Source organism: Acomys minous (genome assembly GCF_964271855.1).
Source record: "Acomys minous genome assembly, chromosome: 18".
NCBI lineage: Eukaryota > Metazoa > Chordata > Mammalia > Rodentia > Muridae > Acomys > Acomys minous.
Window position 1 is genome coordinate 65,160,448 of NC_140501.1, and position 24,418 is coordinate 65,184,865.

The window sequence follows — 24,418 nt, forward strand, 5'->3', positions numbered from 1 at the left end:
CTACATGAAACTACCCACTTCTAGACTTTTCACTTCTATGTCTAGGATCAGACAGTGAGTATCATGGTTTTCACGTTGTTCATTTAGCAATTATAAAATTGTCAGGCTGGTGGTGCATTCTTTTAGTCCCAGCACTCAGGAGGCATGTACATTTTGTGAAGGCCAGCCAGAATTATATAGTGAGATCCTGTCTGAAAAAATGTGTAAAATTTAACAGGCAGCTGGGTGGTGGTGGTGCATGCCTTTCATCCCAGCATTCAAGAGGCAGAGGCAGGCGAATTGCTGTGAGTTCGAGGCCAGCCTGGTCTACAAAGTCAGTCCAGGACAGCCAAGGCTACACAGAGAAACTCTGTCTCAAACAAAACAAAACAAACAAACAACAACAACAAAGACAAACCCCAAACAAGATACTAACAGGCTTTTTATAACATTTACTTGAGGCTTCACATTTCTGGGATTTCCATTACCCAGGGTGCAATGTGATTTAAAAATATTTTCAGACCTATCCTTGTAGGGCCTGTGCTTCAGTAACCCTTACTGCACTTAAAATGTTGCTGGCAATTTGAACACACCAACAAGAAGCCATGAAGTGCTTCCTTTACGTGAAAAGGTACAAGTTCTCACCTTAAGAGAGAGGGGGAAATGTGTGACGTTGTTAAGATTTTGGTAAGAACAAACACAACCATGTGTCTTAGGGTTTCTATTGCTGTGGAGAAACACCATGACCAAAAGTAACTTGGGGAGGTAAGTAATAGCTTACACTTCCATATCACAGTTCATCACCAAAGGGAGGCAGAGCAGAAAGCTGGAGGCAGGATCTGACAGAGGCCACGGAGGAGTGCTGCTTATTGGCTTGCTCCCCATGGCTTGCTCAGCCTGCCTTCTTGTAACACCCAGTGCACCACATTCATCAATCAAGAAAATGCACCACAGATCAATCTGGTGGGGACACTTTCTCAGTTGAAGTTCCCTCTTCCCAAATGACTCTGGTTTGTGTCAAGTTGACATAAACAAGTCAGCACATCATGAAACTGTGAAAAAGGTAAAAGCTCTTCAGTTTTTGAATTGTGAATCTCTTGCTGTGCCTAATTTACATGTTCAACTTTACTACAGGTTTTTGTGTACAGAAGGAAAGAACAGCACATACAACTTTTAGTACTATCTGTGTTTCAGGAACCCACTGAGGATCACAGTATTCCTTGTGGCTGAAGGTGGACTCTGTAGTTTATGATTCTTAAATTAGGTAACATCCCTCTATAAAACAGATGGGTCCTGATGAACTGAGAAGAGTTGGCATTGGAGGCAAAAAAGAGCTAAAGAAAACAGAAGAAAAATAAAACCCAATTAAAAAGAGAGATTTATTTATTATGTATACAGTGCTCTGCCTCCACATACACCTGCATGCCAGAAGAAGGCACCAGATCTCATCATAGATGGTTGTAAGCCATCATATGGTTTCTGGAAATTGAACTCAGGACCCTTTAGAAGAGCAGCCAGCATTCTTAATCTCTAAGTCATCTCTCCAGCTCCAAAACCCATTTTTTTTTTTAATTTTAAATTTTTGGTTTTTCTAGACAGGGTTTCTCTGTGTCGCCCTGGCTGTCTTGAAACTTGCTTTGTAAACCAGTCTGGCTTTGAATTCAAAGAGATCCACCTGCCTCTGCCTCCTGTGTGCTGGGATTACAGGTGTCAATCACCACTCCCTGGAAATAACTTTTTAAAGACAGGGTCCATGTAGCCCAGCTGGGGTCAAACTCATTATCTACTGGCTCAGCCTTCCAGGTCCTGGAGTAGTAAGCGTAAGTACACGCTACATGCCATCTTCATGTTAGTCATTTTAGAGTAAATGTCCTTATAAAACCAGAAAGGATCTTTTTATCATGATGGATAAAACTGGCATGCTTAACCCTGGCAGTCTCAACAGCAACAAAAGTTGTCTAAAAGATTTTTTTTTTAATGTTACAAACTAGAACCAAAATATCGTGTTGTTTTTAGTCTCTTTGAAAATCATTCATTGCCCACTTCTAAGTCTGACTCGATGATATCCTTGTGACTACTAAAACATCTTAAAATGTGTCCTTGGCAGGACACTGTCTACCATTCATTTCAAAGGCTAAGAATGTTGTGAGAAAGCAACAGCAGAGTTTTTCTTGCTTTGCTGTAATCCACCTATTGGTAAATGCCTCGTTTTATGAGTTGGTCCTATCACTAAGAAAACCTATGCAATCATGTCCACAATGAAACATGCCCTTCAGGGCAATCTGAACCCATGTTCCCAGATTGTGGTCACTCACATTTATCTCTAGAGTAAACTGTATTTTAGTGCCTTTGAGGTGAAACTGTGCTTTTGTATTAACACTACAAATTGATTTTCTGAAGACTGCAGTGTGAGGATGAATACAGTTTCTAAAATTTGTGGCACTGTCCTCAGTGATACTAGAATCCAGTTATTCACAGCCCCTTTCAGCCATGCCTGAGTGTGTGTTAATGTGGTGATTCTTGATGAGATAGTAGTTGCCAGAGAATCCACGACTGATCAGGGGCTAGAACTTTCAGCCCTAACCCTTCTCTTTTCCTCCCATATCTAGGGAGGGGACAAAGGCTAGAGAGTGAGTTCAGTCACTAATGGACAATTATTTAGTCAGTCATACCCAATGAGATGTCTGTAAACTAATTGGACAAGGAGATTTGGGAGCTTCTGAGTTGCTGAACAACTTATAAGGTGCTAGAAAGACGAGTCTGGAAAGAACAATATTCAAATTCATATGAAAAAACAAACAAAGACAAACAAACAAAAAACAGGATGGCTAATAAAACAATCTTGTATAATAAAAGAACTCCCAGAGGTATCATCATCCCCAGTTTCAAGCTGTACTATGGAGCTATAGTAACAAAACCGGCATGGTATTGGCATAAAAACAGACAAGTTGATCAATGGAATCAAATCAGATATCCAGACATAAATCCACACACCTATGGGCATCCCACTTTTGATAAAGAAGCCAGAAATACACAATGGAAAAAAGAGAACATTTTAAACAAACGGTGTTGGTCTAACTGGATGTCAGCATGTAGAAGAATCCAAACATCATAGCTATCACCCTGTATAAGACTGAAGTCCAAGTGGATCAAAGGCATAAGCATACGACCAGATACACTGAACCCAATAGAAGAGAAAGTGGGGAACAGGCTTGAACACAGTGGCACAGGAGTCAACTTCCTGAACAGAACACTGTAAACAGGACAAAACAGCAACCTACAGGATGGGAAATGATTTTTACCAACTTCGTATCTGACATAGGGCTAATATCCAAAATATATAAAGAACTCAAGGAACTAGACATCAACACACTAAATGATTCAATTAAAAAATTAGTACAACTTGGGCATGGTGGCAGCACACACCTTTAATCCCAGTATTCAGGAGGCAGAGGCAGGTAGATCTCTGTGAGTTCAAGGCCAGCCTGGTCAACAAAGCAAGTTTAGGACAGCAGGAATACATGGAGAAACCCTGTCTCAAAACAACAACAAAACAAAATGAGGTACAGATCTAAACAGAGTTCTCAATAGAGGAATCTCAAATGGCTGAGAAGTGCTTGAAATAATGTTCAACATCCTTAGCCATCATGAAAATACAAATAAAAAGAACTCTGAGATTCCATCTTACACCCGTCAGAATGGCTAAGATCAAAACCCTAAGTAACAGCTCATGCTGGTGAGCGTGTGGAGCATGGGGGACACTCCTCCATGGCTGGTGGGAGTACAAATTTGTACAGCTACTTTTGGAAATCAATATGGTGGTTTCTCAGGAAATTAGAAATTGATCTACCTCAAGACCCGGCTATACCACTCCTGGTCATATATCCAAAGGAGATGAGATTATCCATGGCATTTATCAAAAGGAAAGACCGCACTTAGAGAAATGTAACTATTTAAGAGATGTACAGATAACAGGCACCTGGTGCACGCCTTTAATCCCAGCACTTGGGAGGCAGAGGCAGGTGGATCTCTGTGAGTTCAAGGCCAGCCTGGTCTACAAAGAGTCCAGGACAGCCAAGGCTACACAGAGAAACCCTGTCTTGAAAAACCAAGAGAGAAGGGAGAGGGAAGATGAACCCCCAAAGAAAACAGTACAAGTTAGTTAAGCTAGCCAAAGAAATTAGATCAGATCATTTATAACAGAAACAAAAAGTATCCATTGGTTTTAGTGAGGATGTTGATGCCCTTAGTGGCAGCAGTTTTAAATCCAACAGTCAGAAACCAGATCACAGAAGGCTAAGAAGAGTACTGGAGGTAAAGTAAACAAGACAGATAAACACACAGCAGTAAGGTCCAATACATGTGACTATGAATTCCATGAGGGATGACAGTCAACCCTGGTTTTCACTCCTGATCCTGACTTCATGTCTCAACAGTATTTGACTCAGATGACTATATCCACCTTTGGAAATACTTTTCTTCCTTGTCTTGACTTCTAGGACACCACACATTTTTGTTTTTATTTCTGATGACAATTTTCCTAATTTCTTTTCTTCCAGCTAACTGCTAGGTGTTGAAGGAACTCTTTTTTTTTTTTCCTTACATGTCCTCAACTGTTCCCTAGACTTACTTTCTCTGTGTGTATGCTGGTGGTGGGGGTGGGGAGTGGAGTGAACACAGTACCTTGTAAATGGATGGACACATGACTCTGCTATTCTGACATCAGGAAGGTATATATCCTACACTGAAATACCCCACCCCCTCACTTTATCCTCTAGAAAACACTGTTTTCTGGCAAAATGTGAACTCATAGCGCAGTTTCCTATGCACTGAGCTCCAGAATGAGCTCAGCCTTCCTGACTTTGCTACCTGGTTTCTGAGAGTCAACTAAAACCTAATATGTCCACATCTTGCTGGCAGAGCCAGGAGAAAATCAGCCAGGAAGATTTTTGAGGGAACAACCAAAACATGGTAAAACATTTTTCACATTTTGCACTGGCAACATTACTTCCTCATTCTTTAAAGATTATTTGCCAGGTATAACTCTATGAATTGGAGGCCAGCCTGGCCTACCTATTGAGTTCTAGGACAGCCATAGTTATGCAGAAAGACCTTATCTCAAAACAAAATGCCACTCGTGCACCCACATGCGCATGCACGCACACACACACACCTCAAACAAACAAGCTTAAAAAACTCACAAAATAAGGTTTTGGATTCTTTACTCAGCTCCCTTAGCCTACTTCCTACTTCCATTCCTGGAAATGCTATCCTATTTATTTAATATTTTTAAAGATTTATTTGTGCATTTTATGTATACAGTGCTCTATCTGCATGTGCACTTGCAGGCCAGAAGAGGACATCGATCCCATTATAAATGGCTTGAGCCACCATGTGGGTTATAAGAATTGAACTCAGGACCTCTGGAAGAGCAGTTAATGCTTTTAACCACTGAGCCATTTCTCTAGCCCCATCCCCCTTTAAAAATAAGCTGTCTATTTCTAATGTCTAACTGAAAAGGCATTACTTTCCCCCTACCTTCTCCTAGCAGCTGCTGGTATTTTCACCTAACCTGTACTATGCTTTTTCTTAAACATTAATAAATTTGTCCTTGAGCCTTCACAATACAAAACAGAAGTAACGACCTTCTCTCTCTCTCTCTCTCTCTCTCTCTCTCTCTCTCTCTCTCTCTCTCTCTCTCTCTCTCTCTCGTGTGTGTGTGTGTGTGTGTGTGTGTGTGTGTGTGTGTGTGTGTGACTTGAGAACCTTCTCAGGCTTGCTGGGAAAGGCCTCTGCCACTGGTTTATAACCTTCATGCCTTTTTCCCTTTCTGCTGCCACCACAGATTCAGTGTAAGCAGTCTGCTTAGATTGTTTTCCTCCTGACTGGTCTCCCTGCCTCTACTCTTAACCCATTCATGGCCTAATCACTCAACAGCCACATTCTCTTTTAAAATTATGTATCATATAATGTCGTTTCCTTGTGTAAAACACTCCAATAATGTAACTTTACTTAGAAGAAAATTTAAATTTCTTGCCAGGATCTACAAGTACCTTTTGCAGACCTGGCCTTACATAACCTGTCTCTTAATTGTCCTTACATTTCGGTCACTTACAAGCATTTCTTTTTTTTTTTTCTTTTTCATTCTTTTGAGACAAGGTCTGTCTATGTAGTCTTGGATGTTCTGGAACTTGCTGTGTAGACTAAGCTGACTCAAACTCACAGAGGTCCTCCTACCTCTGCTTCCCAGTGCTGGGATTAAAGGCTGCACCACCACACCTGGCTCTACAAAACGTTTCTTATGAACATAATTTGGGTCACACATCTAATTAGTCATTGAATGCTACAAAGATGTACCCTCCTTTGAAAAGTGATAAAAACAGATATGTCAACAAATAAATCACATTTTTCAGAGTTAATCATATTGCAGAGTTAAAAACACTGTAGGGTACAAGAAACAAGACAAAATTCTGCTAGAAAATCATGTAAAGCCAGGCGTAGTGATGCACTCCTTTAATCCCAGCACTCGAGAGGCAGAGGCAGGTGGATCTCTGTGAGCTGGAGGCCAGCCTGATTTATAAAGTGAGTGCAGGAGAGCCAAGGCTACACAGAGAAACCCTGTCTTGAAAAAAAAAATCATGGCAGGCTTTACTAGAGCAGGCACAATGCTGCATGTGTTTGAAAGGTGCCTGGTTGTGAGTAAAGGTGAGGTCTGTGGTCTAGGAATAAAAGAGCACTAACAAGTCCTAATGGGCTCTTCAATTCCCTTGAAAAGTTTAGAGGAGAGTCAAGAATTCACAAGAGGCAGCTTTAATCAAGAACTAGCACAGGGCAGGAAAAAAATTGTCCTTGTTGGGTCATTATAGAGAATGGAAATGGACATTTCGAGCAACAGTCCATTCGTTCATTTAAGGACAATGTTTTGAATGTTGGTTCCGTATTAGAAACTAGTCAAGGGGAACAACAAACAAAACGGCCAAATCTCTGCCCTCAGAGAGCTATCTTCCAGTGCAGGGCTCAAAAGCAAACACACACACACAAGACAGTGGTACAGACAGGATCTATGATAAAGGCAAGGCAAGAGGTAGATGCTGGAGCTCCTTCTGAGACGCCAGGGAAGGTCCTTCTTATGAAAGAAAATGTAAGCAAAAGCTTTACTGACGCAGTTCAGGGGTAGGTCCCACATCAGTCATTCAACTTCACACATTAGGAAAATGCATTTCAGACTGCTGACTTTACCAAACTGACCCTTCACTAAAGTGATGATTAACTGATCCTTTTTATTTATTCTACCTTGATTACTTGACCATGTATAATTGGTTCCATGATTAGGCAGGTTAAGATTCGGACTATATATAATTTCTTTACTGATCATTAACTAACTGTGGATTTAAACATTAACCAAAGGTCTGTTCTTTCTCTTGTTCATGTGACCTCTTTTACATTTCTCCTTGGGTCTCAGCTGGATTTTATCTACTCAAAACATTGAATGTAGTATCTCAAATATAATGGCTCATCCAAAGGACTAAGACAGTGATAATGAAAGCCCTAATTCTCCTTACTGTATTTCCAGCGTTAAGACTGGAGGCTGGGAGTCAGGCAGTGGTGGCGCACACCTTTAATCCCAGTGTTCGGAGGCAGAGGCAGGTGGATCTCTGTGAATTCAAGGCTAGACTGGTCTACAAAGTGAATCCAGGACAGGCAAGGCTACACAGAGAAACCCTGTCTCGAAAAACAAAAAGAGCTCTCTTAGGAAGAAGACTGATATTGGTAGAGAGCTTGCCTGGTTGGTATGCATCGGACTCTGGGTTCAACTCCCAGCAACACACCACACAAAGAATAAGGAAAAGAATACCAAAGCCATGTGTGGTTTTTTGTACATGTCTGTAATCACAATACTCAAGAAGTAGAGGCCAGAGGATCATGCATTGAGGCTATCCTAACCTACAAAGTGAGATTTTTCTAAAACAAAACAAAACAAAACAAAAACAACATGCTGGAGCTCAGTGCTAGCAAGAGGCTGGGTGTGGTAGCACACGCCTTTAATACCAGCACTTGGGAGGCAGAGGCAGGTGGATTGCTGTGAGTTCGAGGCCAGCCTGGTCTACAAAGTGAGTTCAGGACAGCCAAGGCTACACAGAGAAACCTTGACAAAAAACAAACAAACAAACAAAAAAAAGAGACTGAGTTTTTCCCAACCCATTTACATCTAGAATGGCAGAATATTCCTGTACTCTCAGCATTCTGGTAGAAGGAAATACAAGGCCATCCTCCACTACAGAGTGAGTTATGGACTACTAGAAACTCTGCTTTTGGACTAAAGAGATGGCTCAGTGGGAAAAGGCACTAGCCACCAAACCTGATCTCTTTCTTTCTCTGTCTCTCTGTCTCTCTGTCTCTGTCTGTCTGTCTGTCTGTCTCTCTGTCTGTCTGTCTGTCTGTCTCTCTCTCTCTCTCTCTCTCTCTCATACACACAAACACACACACACACACACACACACACACACACCCCTCATATGGCAGAGGGGAGGGGGAAGGAGAGGGGAAAGACGCCTCTTGAAGGCAAAAAGCAAATTAAAAATGACAATAGTTGGGGATTTGGTGCAGTGGTGCCAAACACGTAGAGGGCCCAGGGTCTAATAACCAGCACACTAACAACAAAAGGAAGCAATAAAATCTTTTTAAATTACATATTTATTGTGTGTACACACATATGCATGCACATAGAGGTAAGAGAACGACTTTTGTGAGGTAGCTTTCTCCTTTTATTATGCAGGATCCATCTGCATGTACACCTGCACGTCAGAAGAGGGTACCAGATCTCATTATAGACGGTTGTGAGCCATCCTGTGCTTGCTGGGAATTGAACTCAAGACCTCTGGAAGAGCAGCCAGTGCTCTTAACCACTGAGCCATCGCTCCAGCCCACGGGTTCCAGAAATTGAACTCAGACTATTGGCTTGGCAGCAAGCTCCTTTACCCACTAATCCATCTCTTTTCAGAAAGTCTGAAAAATCATTCCAAGAGAGGTATCCCATAATACTAAAAAATCATCTCAGCAGAGAACTCGAGAGTGGAATCTTAAAAATCAAAGTCTTCACAACTTGGGAACTCTCTCAAATAATTAATACTGCTTCCTTTCTGCCTTTTGCAATATTCTACTACTCCTGATCACGTCAATCTTTCGTCAACATAAGAGGCATCAGGAAAAGACAAATATTTTCTAATGTACAAGCAATTGGTTAACTCCAAATAAAGTTAAATATTACTGCAAAGGTTACTGAGAAAAATAAAGACTAAGACATATGTTCATGAATATAGGTCTATAAGCAAAAGGTTGCAAGCTAAATTACCAAACCCATTCCTTGCAGGCCTATATATGCAATTTTAAAAAAAAAAAAAACGCATATATCTGCAGAGAAAGATAATAAAGTTCCTTGTGACTGTTTAGTCACAAGAACTGGTTATTAGAAGTAGAAACTACAAAATAAGATTCAACTAGATTGTGTTTGACTGCATACCATAGATTCTGGGTCAGTAAAAAGTTAACTGGAAGAGATTTGTATCAGGGAAGCAAGCACACAGAGCAGCTTTTCTGCACTGTGCACAAAGACAGTTTCAACAGGAACTCCCTGCCTGGGAGTGGTGGTGACACACCTCTAATCCAAGCAGAGACAGAGGCAGGTGGATCTCTGAGTTCCAGGCTAACCTGGTCTACAGAACAAGTTCCAGGACAGCCAGCACTACATACAGAAACCCAGTCTTGGGGGGTGGGAGGGAGCACGGATGGACAGAGACAAGAGACAGAGACAGAGAGAGTCCTCTCACCCTTCCCTTAGAGACTGGAGCTCTATGTACCCTGTTGTCCTCACTACAAGACCCCAGGCGGCCTTTCAGCAGGAAGAAGCTTTCTTCATTTTGGTTCGCATACCTGAGAGATGTGACTAAAATACTGCAAAGCTGTCTCTACAGGGCTTTTGAAAAACTTCTTCTCTTGAGGCTTTAGCTATGAAGAGAGTAAGACACAGAGTGAGAACATCCGTAACAAAATGAAAGAAAATGCTGACAATGGAATTAAATAGCTATCTTTTTTCAATTGCTGTCTTCAAATTTGCTACTTCTTTTTATCTTGAGCAGTTTATTATATATGCACGTACTTTCTACTGACCAGGGATTGGATGAGGCAGTATGACAAGGGTAAAAACTTACATTATCAGAAAGAGCCAGATGCTTGCAAGGACTTCCACAAACAGCACATTTTTCTGAGAGAAAAAGGGAAAAATATCTGTATAAGGGCAAGAGGTAAGATTTTCCTAAAGTTCATGATAACTGTCAAGCAGAGTAGCAAGGTAAGAAATAGGTTCTTAACTAACTTTAGATTATCATTATGCTATAAAAAGATACTAACTTGCTGGGCATGGTGGCGCATGCCTATAGTCCCAGCACTCGGGAGGCAGAGGCAGGTGGATCTCTGTGAGTGGGAGGCCAGCCTGGTCTACAAAGTGAGTCCAGAACAGCCAAGGCTACACAGAGAAACCCTGTCGTGAAAAAAAAAAAAGATATCAACTTAATTTCTGTGTTCTAAACCAGCATTTCCAAACAAATATGCTGAGGTATGAGGCTTTGCACTGTGCTTATCTCCCTGTCTTCTTTCCTTTCTTTGTTTTTGAGATACAAGGTCTCATAAATGTAGCCAGCCTGGCCTGGACTTGGAGCAACCCTCTCGTCTCAGTCTCCTGAGTACTGACTGGGACTAAGGACATTACTGGTAGTATCTACTGTGCCAACAGAAGTCCTGGAATGCATTTGCGGGGCTTCTGGGTCGAATATAAAAGTACCAATGGTTTTCATTTAGGTGACTTTTTAAAAAAAGATTCATTTTATCAATGTTTTGCCTTCATGTATGCCTGTGTACCATGTGCATGTCTGGTGCCTGAGAAAACCAGAATAGGGTGCTGGGAATCGAACCTGGGTCCTCTATAAGAGCAGCCACTGAGCCATCTCTCCTCTCTGCTGACACACTGGGTACTTACTACAAGAGGCTGGCTCCCCAGTTATCCCTTCCTGTTGTTACTTTGCTAATATTCCTAGATCTTTGAAGCTCTCCTACTCTTAGTCTTCAGTTAGTGTAATCTGAAAGAAGGGAAAGTACAATTTCTAAGCTCTCCTTATGAAATGCAGTATTAGTAGTGGTGCTGATGACTACAATAAATGCCAGTGGGCTGGGGATGGCACACAGTGATGGAGAATTTTCTCTAAAGGCATACACAAGATCCTGGGTTCATGTATTAAACAAGATAAACGCCACATCAGGAAAAAGCACACATGGGTGTGTGCTTCACAACACAATTACTCTGAAGTGTGCTGCTATCAGCACAGTGAACAGTCTCAGTGCATCGGCAGGTAACTCAAAAGGTAATGAGACTCAAACAAGGGGAAAATGTTCTCCAGAGACTATTTAACCTGACTCTTCCTTCCTTGGGGAAGAAAACTTCTTTTCCAGTCTGCTTTCCATAGTGCTCTCACTGTGAGCTAGCAAGTGAAAAATATTCTATTTAAAATAAAAACAAACTTCTACAGATTTCTAGCACCAACAAGGTAACAGCTCAGGATCTTACCTGGTGGACAGAAATGTCTATCATCCGCCTAACCCTCTGGCTTCGTCATTCACCATCTCTAACTTCTCTACACAATCTCAACTCTGCAGAAGCAGCAGCACGGCAGTTTAAAGATGCCATATGTCATTACACATGCTGCTGTTTTAGTTTTTTTTTAAAGATGGTGTTTTTATTTTACATTCTGAGCATCTGCTTGATGTAAGCATGTGTGCCATGTGTGGTGTGTGCCCAGTGCCTGCAGAAGCCAGAAGAGGGCATCAGACCCCCTAGAAGTGGAGTTAGGGATGGTTGTGAGGCCCCATGTGTATAAGAGCAGCAAATGCTGTTAACCACCGAGTCACCTCTCCAGCCCTCACTCTTTAAGTTAGAATTATCTTTGCTAAACTTGCCAAACTCCAGTCTCTTGTTCAAAACCCGTACTGTAGCACAATGTCTTCTATGATGTTTCCCCGATCAAAGCACCCTATCCTAAGCAGGGCAAATTCCCTTTTCTGGATTTAGATAATTTACAGGTTTCATTTTTTTGTTTGTTTGTTTGGTTGGTTTTTAAATCACTGCTTTTCTTAGAATCTGTATGCTGCCCACGCTGGCCTTCAACTCCTGTGCTCAATTAAGCACCCTCTTGCCTGAGTCTCCGCAGTAGCTATAGTCATATACTACCATGTCGGCTCACCCAGCCCTAAGTACGTTGGCACTAAGAAGGCAAACTAGTTACTGATTAGGGGTACAGCTAAGAGTACTTGTCCCAGAGGGCCTGAGTTCTTTACCCAACACTTCAAAACAAAACCTTAAACTCAAGCATCCTTTCTTTGAGACAGGGTCTCACTTTGTAGCTCTCTGGCCAGCAGGGAACCTGGAGATCTGCTTAACTTTGCCTCCCCAGGGCTTGTGCCACCACGCTCCACATGGCTTTTAAGTTTTTATAACTTGATAGTTATAAGAAGTTGGCAATCATTTATTCTCTGAGATAATTTCCTCATTTACAAAATAGTGCTACCAGTAATTATTACCAAGGACTGGAGAAGATTACATAAAACTGGTCCTGGAGGCTGAGCATGGTGGTACATATCTGAACTCCCAGCACTTGAGAGGCTAAGGCAGGAAGACCGTGAGTTCAAGAACACGCAAGGCTATATAGTAAGATCCTGTCTCAAAACAACAGGGAAAACAAAACTATTTTAAAAATCTGTTTATTGAAAATAAACATTGTGTGCTGGAGAGATGGCTCAGTGGTTAAGAGCGCCACCTGCTCTTCCAGAGGTCCTGAGTTCAATTCCCAGCAACCACATGTGATCTGATGCCCTCTTCTGCAGATAAAGCACTCATATGCAATAAATAAAATAAATAAATCTTTAAAAAAATAAACATTGTAAGTTAGTTTTTGAAATTTGTAAAGTGGCTTGAGGTATAGCTTCCTGGTAGAGCATTTGCCTAGCATGTGCCAAGCCCTAGGATCTGGACTCAGCGATGCCATTTAAACAGGAAATTGCTTATTAAATTGCAAGGTATCAAAATAACTTTTTCATCCATAATGGCTTTCTCTGACATAACTCAAACACTGAAGAGTAACACTTTTACTAAATCACTTAGCTCCGTTCTTTTATTAATGGATTCCTTTAGTTTCCAAAACGGAGAGCTGCCTATAGTATCTACATTATCACTGATGCCTATCAAGTGATTTTTATGCTACAGCACACAGAGAAATGGCTACTCATTGTATCTAAGTTAAAAACCATTTTGGGATACATCTGAAAAGAAGTTACTCACCCAGAGTCAAACACTTTTTACAGAAAATATGGCCACAGCTGGTAACAAAGAAGTGGGCCCCATCTTTTCGGAAACACTGATTGCAATGAAACCAATCCATTCTGGGGCAGACAGAAAGAACAGGAATCATATGGAGCATATATATAATTACAGCTGTTAAGATAATGCTGTTTGTTTAACTTTTGACAGTTTGCTGGATGTGGAAACAAATGTGTGGGCATTCCATTTGTCTGCAGGGATATACATATAACATGGAAAAGTCAGCAAACTACATTCACTATATGCCATTGGGCACCCGTGTGTGTGTGTGTGTGTGTGTGTGTGTGTGTGTGTGTGTAAAATATTGTTATTATTACAATAATGATGATGATTATTGTTACTACTATTTTGGTTTTTTGAGACAGGGTTTCTCTATGTTATCTTGGCTGTCCTGGACTCGCTTTGCAGACCAGGTTGGCCTCGAACTCACAGCGATCCTGATCTACCTGCCTCTGCCTCCCGAGTGCTGGGATTAAAGGCATGCGCCACCACCATCCAGCTGTGTAAAATATTATAAAAGTCATAGGAAGACAGAAATGAGGATTTTCTTGGAGTGGTATGGCTATAAGTATTTGTATTTGTGTACTTGCCTTTACTCTCACTTTTCGTTTATAAGTTTTTTTTTAGCTTAACTCAAACTTGTAAATAGAAAAACAATCTTTTAAAAATGAAAAGCATGCCACCCTATTTGTGTGGTGCTGTGAGCCTCATGAACATTAAACAAGTACACTGAGCCCCAGGCCCAGTGAATATCTTTACTAAGTTTCCTGTAAAAGGGCAGAGAAAAGAGCCAACAGAGGGTGGTGGATCAGACAGATCACACGTTAGTCTAAGAGAAACAGTTCGATGATAATAGTCTCAACTTACATACACCTCTACTCCACAGAAACCCAGTCACAGGTCTGGACGGTATTTAAAGTCATGACCAGGCTGGGCGTGGTGGCACACACCTTTAATCCCAGCACTCAGGAGGCAGAGGCAGGCGGATCGCTGTGAGTTCGAGGCCAGCCTGGTCTACAAAGTGAGTCTAGGACAGCCAAGGGTACACAGAGAAACCTTGTCTCAAAAATAAATAAATAAATAAATAAATAAATAAATAAATAAAGTCATGACCAGGCTCATCTTATTCTTATTTTTCAAATGTACATGATTGAACCATAACTAACCAACTTGTCCAAAGTTCTATCTTTACTGGCAATTCTGGGGTTGGAATCCAAGTCTCCTGGTGTTGTAGAACATTAGTGTTCCTATATTAAACAGCTTTTTTGTTCACATGGTAATCATATACTATAATCTGTTATAAGATTGTTTTTTCTGACAGCAATTTTTGTATAATTTCTTAAGTATATAGCCAAACAAAAGTGATTTTGTGGGATTTAAAAAAAAAAGTTTATAGCCGGCCGCGGTGGCGCATACGTGTAATCCCAGCACTCGGGAGGCAGAGGCGGCGGATCTCTGTGAGTTCGAGGCCATCCTGATCTACAAAGTGAGTCCAGGGCTGCCAAGGCTACACAGAGAAACCCTGACTTGGGGGCTGGGGGAAGGATTTATGATTTAAAAAAATGTAATTACTGAGGGGAAGTAAGACGGCAAAGCTGCTAATGGTGCTTACTGTGTGATACCCTGGGACCAATAGGTAGCACAGGCTCCTCCTCCAAGCTGCCCTCCGCCCTCCGCACGTGCACTACGGCACATCGACCGCCTGCTAATTATTCACACGGCCACGGCCCCACCTCACCACACAAGTAAATGTAAAGATTTTTTTTTTTTTAATTTACTAAATAGTAGGGCGAGGTAGCACAGGCCTTTAAATCCCAGCTCTTGCGAGACAGAGGCAGGCAGATTCTCTGAGATCGAGGCCGGCCTGGTCTACATAGTGAGTTGAAGGGCAGCCAGGGCTATGTAGTGAGAACCCGTCATTTTTTTAATTAATAATAATAATAATAACAACAACAACAACACACCGAACAACAACACACCGTTCCCCAGCACCAGGCTCAGGGGTACAGTACTTCGCAGCCGCCCGACAGGCTGAGGAAGAGGCCGCGCTAGAGCTAAATAGACTCTTTCTACCTCGCGTCCCTACCAGCGTGGCCACCAGGATCCCACACTCGAGAGCTCAGTCCATGCCAGTCTCTCAGGAGACGCCGGAAAGGGCGGGAAAGCAAACAGCCGCCATCCGGCACTGCGCCGTCAGGTGCGAAGAAGCTGCCAGGCCGGAGCACGCCGGAAAGAACCAGAGCACGCGAGGTGGGCGGGGCCGCGCGGGGTGGGCGGGGCCGCGCGGGGTGGGCGGGGGCCGCGCGGGGCGGGCGGGGCCGCGCAGGGTGGGCGGGGCCGCGCGGGGGCGGTGCTGGTCCTACTGCGCAGCCGCAGAAGCACCCACGCTGGCTCCCTGGAAAGGTGAGCCGTATGGTGGCCTGAGAAGTCTAGGAGGCCTTCGAAGTTGTCTTGTTTCTGTGGGGGTGGAGAGGCAAAAACGAGCCTTTTAATGTTCCACAAACGACCCCCAAAACAAAAGGAAATGGAGTCGCAAAGCCATAGAAGCTTTGGCATAATCTAAATTGAAATGAAAATGATGGACGCTTAAAAATTACAGTATTAGCCGGGCGGCGGGTGGTACATGCCATTAATCCCAGAATTTAACAAGGTGGAGGAGGCTATCTGTGAGTTCGAGGCTAGCCTGGTATACAGAGTGAGTTCCAGGATAGAGCTACACAGAGAAACCCTGTCTAGAAAACAAACAGAAAGAAAAATAAATTACAGCATAAATTAGAAATTAAAAAAAAAACCTTAGAAGTTACGTAGGTAGAGGCTGACTGGCTATAAACTCAGAACAAACAGATCTCTAGAAAAAAAAAGATTAACTTTTCTTAACTGAATACAAGAACCAGCCTGCATGCCTGGGAGAGTGAGGCAGGAAAATCAAGAGGTCAGTGTCATCCTCAGCTCCATGCCTAGTTACAGCGGGAGACATTCGAGGCCCAACCCAAAAAGAAAAGAAAAAAAGGAGTGGGGAACAAAGGGAGTCAGGAAGAGAAGAAAAAACTGGGGCTGTGGAGGGGCGGGGGTGGGGGGGTGGAAGAGAATAGTTTTCCTTTGCATGGTTGTCAGTTTTTTGTTTTGTTTTGTTTGTTCTGTTTTTAGATCGGCCTGGTCTAGATAGCAAGTTCCAGGATATCATGAGCTACAGCAAAACCCTGTCTCTAAAAATTAGGAAAGAAAAAAAGAACGAAAGAAAAAGAAAGAAAGAAAGAAAGAAAGCCAGCCAACCAAACAAGAATAGCCTGGATAGCCTGGATAGCCTGGGGGGGGGGGGCTTTCAGTGTCCATGTGTTGGGAAACTAGCTTAATGTTACTTAAATGTTAAAATATAGAGCACCTGTAATTTAAGAAACATACAGAAGCCTGGCAGGGTGTCCATGACTTTAATCCCAGCAAGGGGGCTGGAGTGCAGGTGGATCTCTGAATTCAAGGCCAGCCTGGTCTACAAAGCAAGTTCCTGGACAGCCAAGGCTACACAGAGAAACCCTGTCTCAAAAACAAAAGAACAAACAAACAGAGAGAGTAGACTAGGGGTGCAAAACACATGCTTATGCATAGACCCTGGGTTCAGTTTTCATTCCCCCTCCCCCCACCAGACAGACAGACAGACACACACACACACACACACACACACACACACACACACACACACACACACACGGAATAGAAGGGAAAGCCAAGGAATAGAACTAAGAACATTTGGAAGTTTTACTTTAGGATTAGAAGATGTTGAAATTTTTTAGTAAGTTGAGTTAGGACAATTGGACAGCCATTTGGAAATATTTTAAATTGGGCCTGTTGGATGTGGTGGCTCACGCTTGGGTGTGATCTCAGCAGTTGGAAGGCTCAGTGGATCACCATGAGTTTCAGGCTAGTCTGGGCCACATAGTAAATTCCAGGCTGTCCTGAACTACAATATAAAACTCTGTCTCAAAAAACAAAACAACAAAAACAGTATATTTAGTATATATTTTTCTTTTTGTTCTCTCTGTCTCTCTGTCTCTGTCTCTGTCTCTCTGTCTCTGTCTCTGTCTCTCTCTCTCTCTCTCTCTAAACAGGGTCTCTCTACATGGTCCTGACTGTGCTGGAACTCATCATGTAGACCAGGCTAGAGGCCCGCTTGCCTTTGCCTCCCAAGTGCTGGGAATAAAAGTTGTACCACCATAGCCAGTTTAAGTATATTTCTTTTCTTTCTTTTTTTTTTTCTTTCTTTTTTTCTTTCTTCTTTTTTTTTTTTTTTTTTTTTGGTTTTTCGAGACAGAGTCTTTCTGTGTTAGCCTTGGCTATCCTGGACTCCCTTTGTAGACCAGGCTGGCCTCGAACTCAGCAATCCACCTGCCTCTACCTCTCAAGTGCTGGGATTAAAGGCATGCACCACCACGCCCAGCGTCCAGTTTAAGTATATTTCTTACATTGTTTGTCAGGACAAATTCCAAATTGTTCAGAAATGTAAGTATAAAAATAAAACATAATTATAACCTAGGAAACGAGGAAATGAGCCGGGCGTGGTGGCGCACGCCTTTAATCCCAGCACTCGGGAGGCAGAGGCAGGTGGATCACTGTGAGTTCGAAGCCAGCCTGGTCTACAAAGAGAGTCCAGGACAGCCAAGGCTACACAGAGAAACCCTGTCTCAAAAAACCAAAAAAAAAAAAAAAAGAGGAAATGTTCATTTTATATAAAAATCCAAAGGAAATAAAGATTGATGAATTTTACTATATCAAAAATTCTTTTAGCGTTAGAGATAGAGCTGGTGGTAAATGCAGCATTTATTTAGCACGCATGAGACCCTCAGTTTAGTGTCTGATCTCTAGCAATCTCCAAACTGCTTTAAATTGAATCTTCTTTTACTTATGTGTCTGTGTCTGCATGTTTGTAGGTGCCCCTGGAGGCCAGAAGATGGCGTTGGATCCCTTGGAGCTACAATTGCAGGTGGTTGCGAGCTGCCACCACATGTGGGTGCTGGGAACTGAACTCTGGTCCTCTGCAAGAGCTGGGACCACTCTTAATCACTGAGTCATCTCTCCAGCCTCCCTCTCAAAAATTAAAAAAAGAAAATCTTTTGCTTGAAGAAGTACACATAAACACACCAAGGTGCATGCAAATTTGATACTAAGTGGCAAATTGTGAAATCAACTTATATAATAAAGGGTTAACACATTTAAAAATAGAAGGAGCTTTTTAAAATGTCAACAACTTCATAAAAAAACTTGAAGCCAATAAATGAATGGCTAGTTCCTAGAATAAATAAAAATGACCTTTAAGGGCCAGGCGTACAGCTCAGTGTTAGATCACTCATTAGCATGCATGAGGCCCTGGGTCAAGCCACGGGGCTGCAAAAACAAAATAGCACAACCTTTGAATGGTTTAAATTATTTTACTTATTGTGACCGTTATTATTAGTGTGTGCGCATGTCGGGGGAGGAGGTGGTCAAAGACAACATTTTGGAGTTAGTTTTATTCATCTACCATGTGACTAGGGATTGAATTTAGGTTTATATGGTTAGTGTTTCTACTGCTGTGAGGAGGCACCATAAGCACAGCAACTCTTAATAAGGAAAACATTTCATTGGGGCTGGCTTGCGTACAGAGGTTTCAGTGCGTTATCATCATGGCAGGAAGCACAGTGGTACCCAGGCCGACACGGGGCTGGAAAGGTAGCTGAGAGTTCTGCATCTGTAGGCAGCAGGATGTGAACAGTGAGCCACTGAGCCTCGCTTGAGCTTCTGAGACCTCAGATCGTACATTTTCTATTTTTCCTTGCTCAGCTCGCTCCTTGTCATTATAGATCTGCGTCAGAGTGACCACTAATATGCACACAACAGAGTCAATGCTAGGCTGCTTTGAGATTTATTTCTTCTGCCAGTGTAACTCATCCAAAACTCTTCAATTTAGCTTCAGGCAGACTTTTTCAGACAAGGGCAGAAAGCATCTACATTCTTTGCCAAAATATCATAAGACTGGTCTCTCAGTCACATGCTAATACTCTTCTCCTCTGAAACCTCTTGAGCCCCCCACAGTTCAAATCCCCTCGACATCACTGTCTTCCATGTTCCTGCTAGGATGGCCCGCCCATTAGGCCCCACTTAAAGCATTCCACTGTTTTTCTAAGTCCATATTCCTTCAGGCAAAACCGTGGTCACAGTGTCTCTTCAGAGCAATAAAACACTAACTATGACACATGGCAAGCTCTTTTTTGCCAATGAACCATCTCACCATAACCCTTGAACATTTTAGAAAATTTATAACCTCATTTTTAATAAGAAACACACGAATGAAAATGCCATGGGGGGGGGGGGGCTGGAGAGATGACTCAGTGGTTAGGAGCACTGGCTGTTCTTCCAGAGGTCCTGAGTTCAGTTCCCGGCAACCACATGGTGGCTCACAACCATTTATAATGAGATCTGGTGCCCTCTTCTGGTATGCAGGTGTACATGCAAGCAGAACACTGTATGTAATAAATAAATCTTAAAAAAAAAAAATAAACCTGAAGTATAAAAAAAAAAAAAGAAAGAAAGAAAGAAAGAAAGAAAATGCCATCAGAGTACCACTTTCCATCTGTTGGGTTCAGAGAAATTCTGTTTATGGGCAAACAGTCACATACATTACAGGTTGAGCATGTCCAGTGGTGATGGGCTAAGAGGGTGATCAGAGGCCAGCAGTGGCAGCCAGGGCCTGAGACATCTGGGTTGGAAGACACCTGTACCTTGGAGCAGCCAGTGTAAAATGGTAGCAGGTTGTCTTCTGACAGCCACCATGATTATTTTAGGGCCCTAGGAAGAAAACTGGTGATTGTCACAACCCCTGGGCTCAGTAGACTTAGCTGCCAAAAGGAAAGCTCAAACATCCAGATACAAAGAGCTGTTTTTTTGCCGAGTTGCAATTGGACCAGAATCCATGGGAAGACTACGGGGGGGGGGGTTTCCCCACCTTTCTGCTTCCGTTTCTCCCATTTCCATAGCAACATTGAGGGAGGAAGGGAAATAGCATGGAGAGGCAGCCCTTTGAGAACATCCTCAGGTTTCTCTTTCACTGGATTTGACAGTTCTCTCTCTCTCTCTCTCTCTCTCTCTCTCTCTCTCTCTCTCTCTCTCCATTAGTCCCATTATATTCTTCATCTGAACACACACACACACACACACACACACACACACACACACACCTAGTCAATCAGAATCTACTAGGCTCTGCATAATAGAGTGTACAAGATCTGGATGGACAGATCCACTGGACCACTCTTTGGAGTTGGGGTGGGGGGGAAGGAAAGAAAACCTTGAGCATCCGGTCCAGCTCTTTTCTGGCTCCTGGCTGTGTCTGGTACCCAGCTCCCAGACACTTTCTGGGGAAGGAACCCTGCTCTTGAGATTCACCACAGGACCGACAGGAGACTGCCATTAACAAGGATATTTTCTTGAGTTCCCACTGCTCCTGCTCCTGCCCCAAGGGATGCTGCATCTGTTTTCTGTGCCGGGAACTTGTGCAGGGGGCAGGGCTGCCGCCCCCGGGTTCAGTATTCCTTATTCCTGCCTCAGCCCATGAAGTCCACAGATTCAGCCTCAAGAGGGAGACTTGCCCCAGACTTTCAGACTGGCCAGAAATGGGAGCTGTTTCTGCTCCTGGCATCAATGACCTACTCTGTGCAGATTTGCTCTTAGTTGGCACCCCAAGGCCTCTGAGAGCTTTCAAGCTATAGCACTCGGCTACTAGTCTCTCGGCTGGCACCCCAAAGCCTGCTGAGAGCGTGTAGCTGTAATGCCTATAACCTTTCTTAGCTGGTACCCCCAAATCCATCCGAAAGAACAAACTGTCACACAATGTCTTACTCTTCTATTGCTGTGGAGAGACACCCTGACCAAGACAACTTACAGACAAAGGCATTTAATTGGGGGTTCACTTACAGTTTCTGAGGGTGAGTCCATGGCAGTCTTGGTAGAGAGCATGGCAACAGACAGACGGTTAAGACGCTTGGAGAAGCGGCTGAGAGCTTCCATCTGATTCACAAGCATGAAAGAGAGAGGGGGAGAGAGGGGGAGGGGGGAAGACTGGGACTGGTTGTTTTTTTGAAACCCTAAAGCCACCCCCAGTAACACACTACCCCAACAAGCCCGCACCTCCTAATCCTCTCCCAAACAGCCCGTTACCCAGGGACCAAGTGTAGAGAAATTTTAATCCAGCAACATGGCTACTCTGGCTGGAATACAGACTCGCCCTTAATTGCAGAGAGCCAAGCAGATCTCTGAGTTCAAGGCCAGCCTGGTACAGAGCAAGTTTCAGGTGAAGAAAAGCTTAGGTCCAGAGGTAGTGGTGCACACCTTTAATGCCAGCACTCAGGAGAGAGAAGCAGGCAGACCTCTGAGGTCTAGTTCAGTTCTGTTCGGGTAGTTTTGTTCAGTCGGTGAATAGAGGCAGTGCAGTGGAGTTGAGTTCCTGGCATTTCAGCTTAGTGGAATTCAGAGGCAGTTGTTTTGTTTTGTTTGTTTGTTTGTTTGTTTGTTTAAGGTAACCCTTATCATCTCCTACAGGAGAGACATAACTGCTACCGTTTATTAACATCCACCTTGTGTCAGATACCACGTTAGGTGTTTATAAACAATGGTCTAATTTTTTTTTAAAGATTTATTTATTAGCTGGGCATGGTGGCACACACCTTTAATCCCAGCACTCAGGAGGCAGAGGCAGGTGGATCTCTGTGAGTTCGAGGCCAGCCTGGTCTACAAAGCGAGTCTAGGATAGCCAAGGCTACACAGAAAAACCCTGTCTCAAAAAACAAAAAAACAAAACAAAAACAAACAAAAAAATTATTATGTATACAACATGCTGCCTGCATGCCAGAAGAGGGCAGTAGATCTCATTTCAGATGGCTGTGAGTCACCAAGTGGTTACTAGGAATTGAACTCAGGACCTCTGGAAGTGCAAACAGTGCTCTTAACCTCTGAGCCATCTCTCTAGCCTCCTCAGAGGCAGTTTTTACTGGGGAATTTTACAGAGACATATTGAAGAGAGAACAAGCTAGACACAAGTGAAGACAGAATGATCCAGAGAGTGAGAGGGAGCCAGAAGATTAGGACATATTGCCAAAGTTAATATGCGGCCGAGCTGAGCAATCCAGTCAGAGGCTGAGGAGCCAGATTGAATCAGTCAGCTAGGAGAGGAGTTTGAGCCAAAACACCTGAGTTGAAGCAGCCAGCCAGAGCTCAAAAGAACTGGAAAGAGTGGATTTATTCAGTAGTAAGTTTCAGAGGCTAAAAACATTCTAGGCCTACATTAGATTGTACGGAGGCTATAGAAGCTTCCAGGACTAGGCCTAGGTGACCAGCCAGAGGCAGCAAGCCTCGGGGACAATTACATCAGGCAAATAAAAGTGACTTTAACAACCAAGCACTCAAATATATAAGCCTGCGGGGGTCATTCCTGTTCAAACCGCCACACACGACGTCTCTCCTCGGCATCCTCTTGCCACCAAGGGTCTCAACTGCTGCTTTCCTATCTAAATGTCCACTCTTTCGTGGCAAATAAAACTTGACTTAGTTTCCCCATCGCTGTCTGCCCACTCCATTCTGGGAAAGAGGGCAGGACAGAAACTCCACATGAAAAGTCAGTCGTCTCCCATATCTAGGAAACATATGCGCTTATTCTTTAAGCCAGCAATTCCATTCTTAGGGCTCTGTTCCAAAGATACTGTTAACATATTAACCATGTTATTCCCTGAGTACTGTCAGAACATGATCCAAGAATGGAGTCCTGTGAGGGGACTTTTGAGTAAGAAAACAAGGCAAGAGTTGTGTGACCTCAGTTTCTTCTGAAATGAGGACTTGCTCTTGGACTGTGTCTGCATGCTTGCATCAGCAGTGAGCTTACTGCAGATTATTAACACAGCTGGCTACTGCTGTTTGTTCATATGCCTCTGTGGAAGTACATGTCTTGGTGGAGTGTGGCTTGTCTGCCATTTGTGGATTTCCCTTGTGGTTAAATCTTTATAGCTGGGTGTGGTGGCGCACTCGTTTAATCCCAGCACTCGAGAGGCAGAGGCAGGTGGATCTCTGTGAGTTTGAGGCCAGCCTGGACTACAGAGTGAGTCCAGGACAGCCAAGGCTACACAGAGAAACCTTGTCTAAAAAAAAAAAAAGAAAGAAAGAAAGAAAGAGAAAGAAAAGAAAGACCAAAAGAAGAGAGAGAGAGAGAGAGAGAGAGAGAGAGAGAGAGGTTGGAAAGATGGCTCAGAGGTTAACAGCACTGGCTGTTGCTTTTCCAGAAGACCCAGGTTGATTCCCAGCACCCACATGCAGCTCACAACTGTCTGAAACTCCAGTTCCGAGGGATTTGACACTCACACAGACATACACTCAGGCAAAATACCAATTCACATAAAATAAGAATAAATCATTAAAATAAAAAAATCCAGAGAAAGATCTCTCTGTGTGTGTGTGTGTGTGTGTGTGTGTGTGTGTGTATGTGTGCGTGTATGTGTGTGTATATGTGTGTGTGTATGTTTGTGTTTATGTGTGTGTATATGTGTGTGTGTATGTGTGTGTGTATGTGTGTGTGTATGTGTGTGTATGTGTGTGTGTATATGTGTGTATGTGTGTGTGTATGTGTGTATGTGTGTGTGTGTGTATGTGTGTGTGTGTGTGTGTGTGTGTGTGTTTTGTGGAATGAATATATATACTTACTGCCCAGCGTGGAATATTTATTAATTCGAGAGGACTTTATATCCCAGCTAGCTCCCAAATAATTGAGACAGAGACTTATTGATTTATATAAACAGTTTAAGCCCAATAACTGGGCAGGTACAAATTATAGTAATTTTCTAAGCTAGTCTAGTTACTTTCCAGCAGAATCCCCCAGTTACTCAGCAATATTGGTCCTGTCTGGGCTGGATCTGCTCTATCAGGCCACATGTCTCTCCATCTTCCTCGGTCTCTCCTTCCCTGCAGTCCCTACCTAAGTCCCCAAGCTTGGGAACCGAAGCCTCA

General features: G+C 43.0%; 1 protein-coding gene across 3 annotated transcripts in view; it reads right to left on the minus strand.

Annotated features, from left to right (window-relative positions):
• The window catches only part of RNF212B (ring finger protein 212B), a 35,774-nt gene extending 20,145 nt beyond the window's left edge, over positions 1–15,629 (minus strand). For all 3 annotated transcript variants that reach the window (XM_084767321.1, XM_084767320.1, XM_084767319.1), the window contains exons 1-4: positions 15,476–15,629; positions 13,364–13,464; positions 10,188–10,240; positions 9,910–9,984 (exon numbers count right to left, since the gene is read on the minus strand). In XM_084767321.1, the coding sequence (XP_084623447.1) occupies positions 9,910–9,984; positions 10,188–10,240; positions 13,364–13,463 (228 nt within the window). In that variant the 5' untranslated portion in view covers position 13,464; positions 15,476–15,629. The remainder of the gene's footprint in view (positions 1–9,909; positions 9,985–10,187; positions 10,241–13,363; positions 13,465–15,475) is intronic.
• Positions 15,630–24,418: the final 8,789 nt, after the last annotated feature.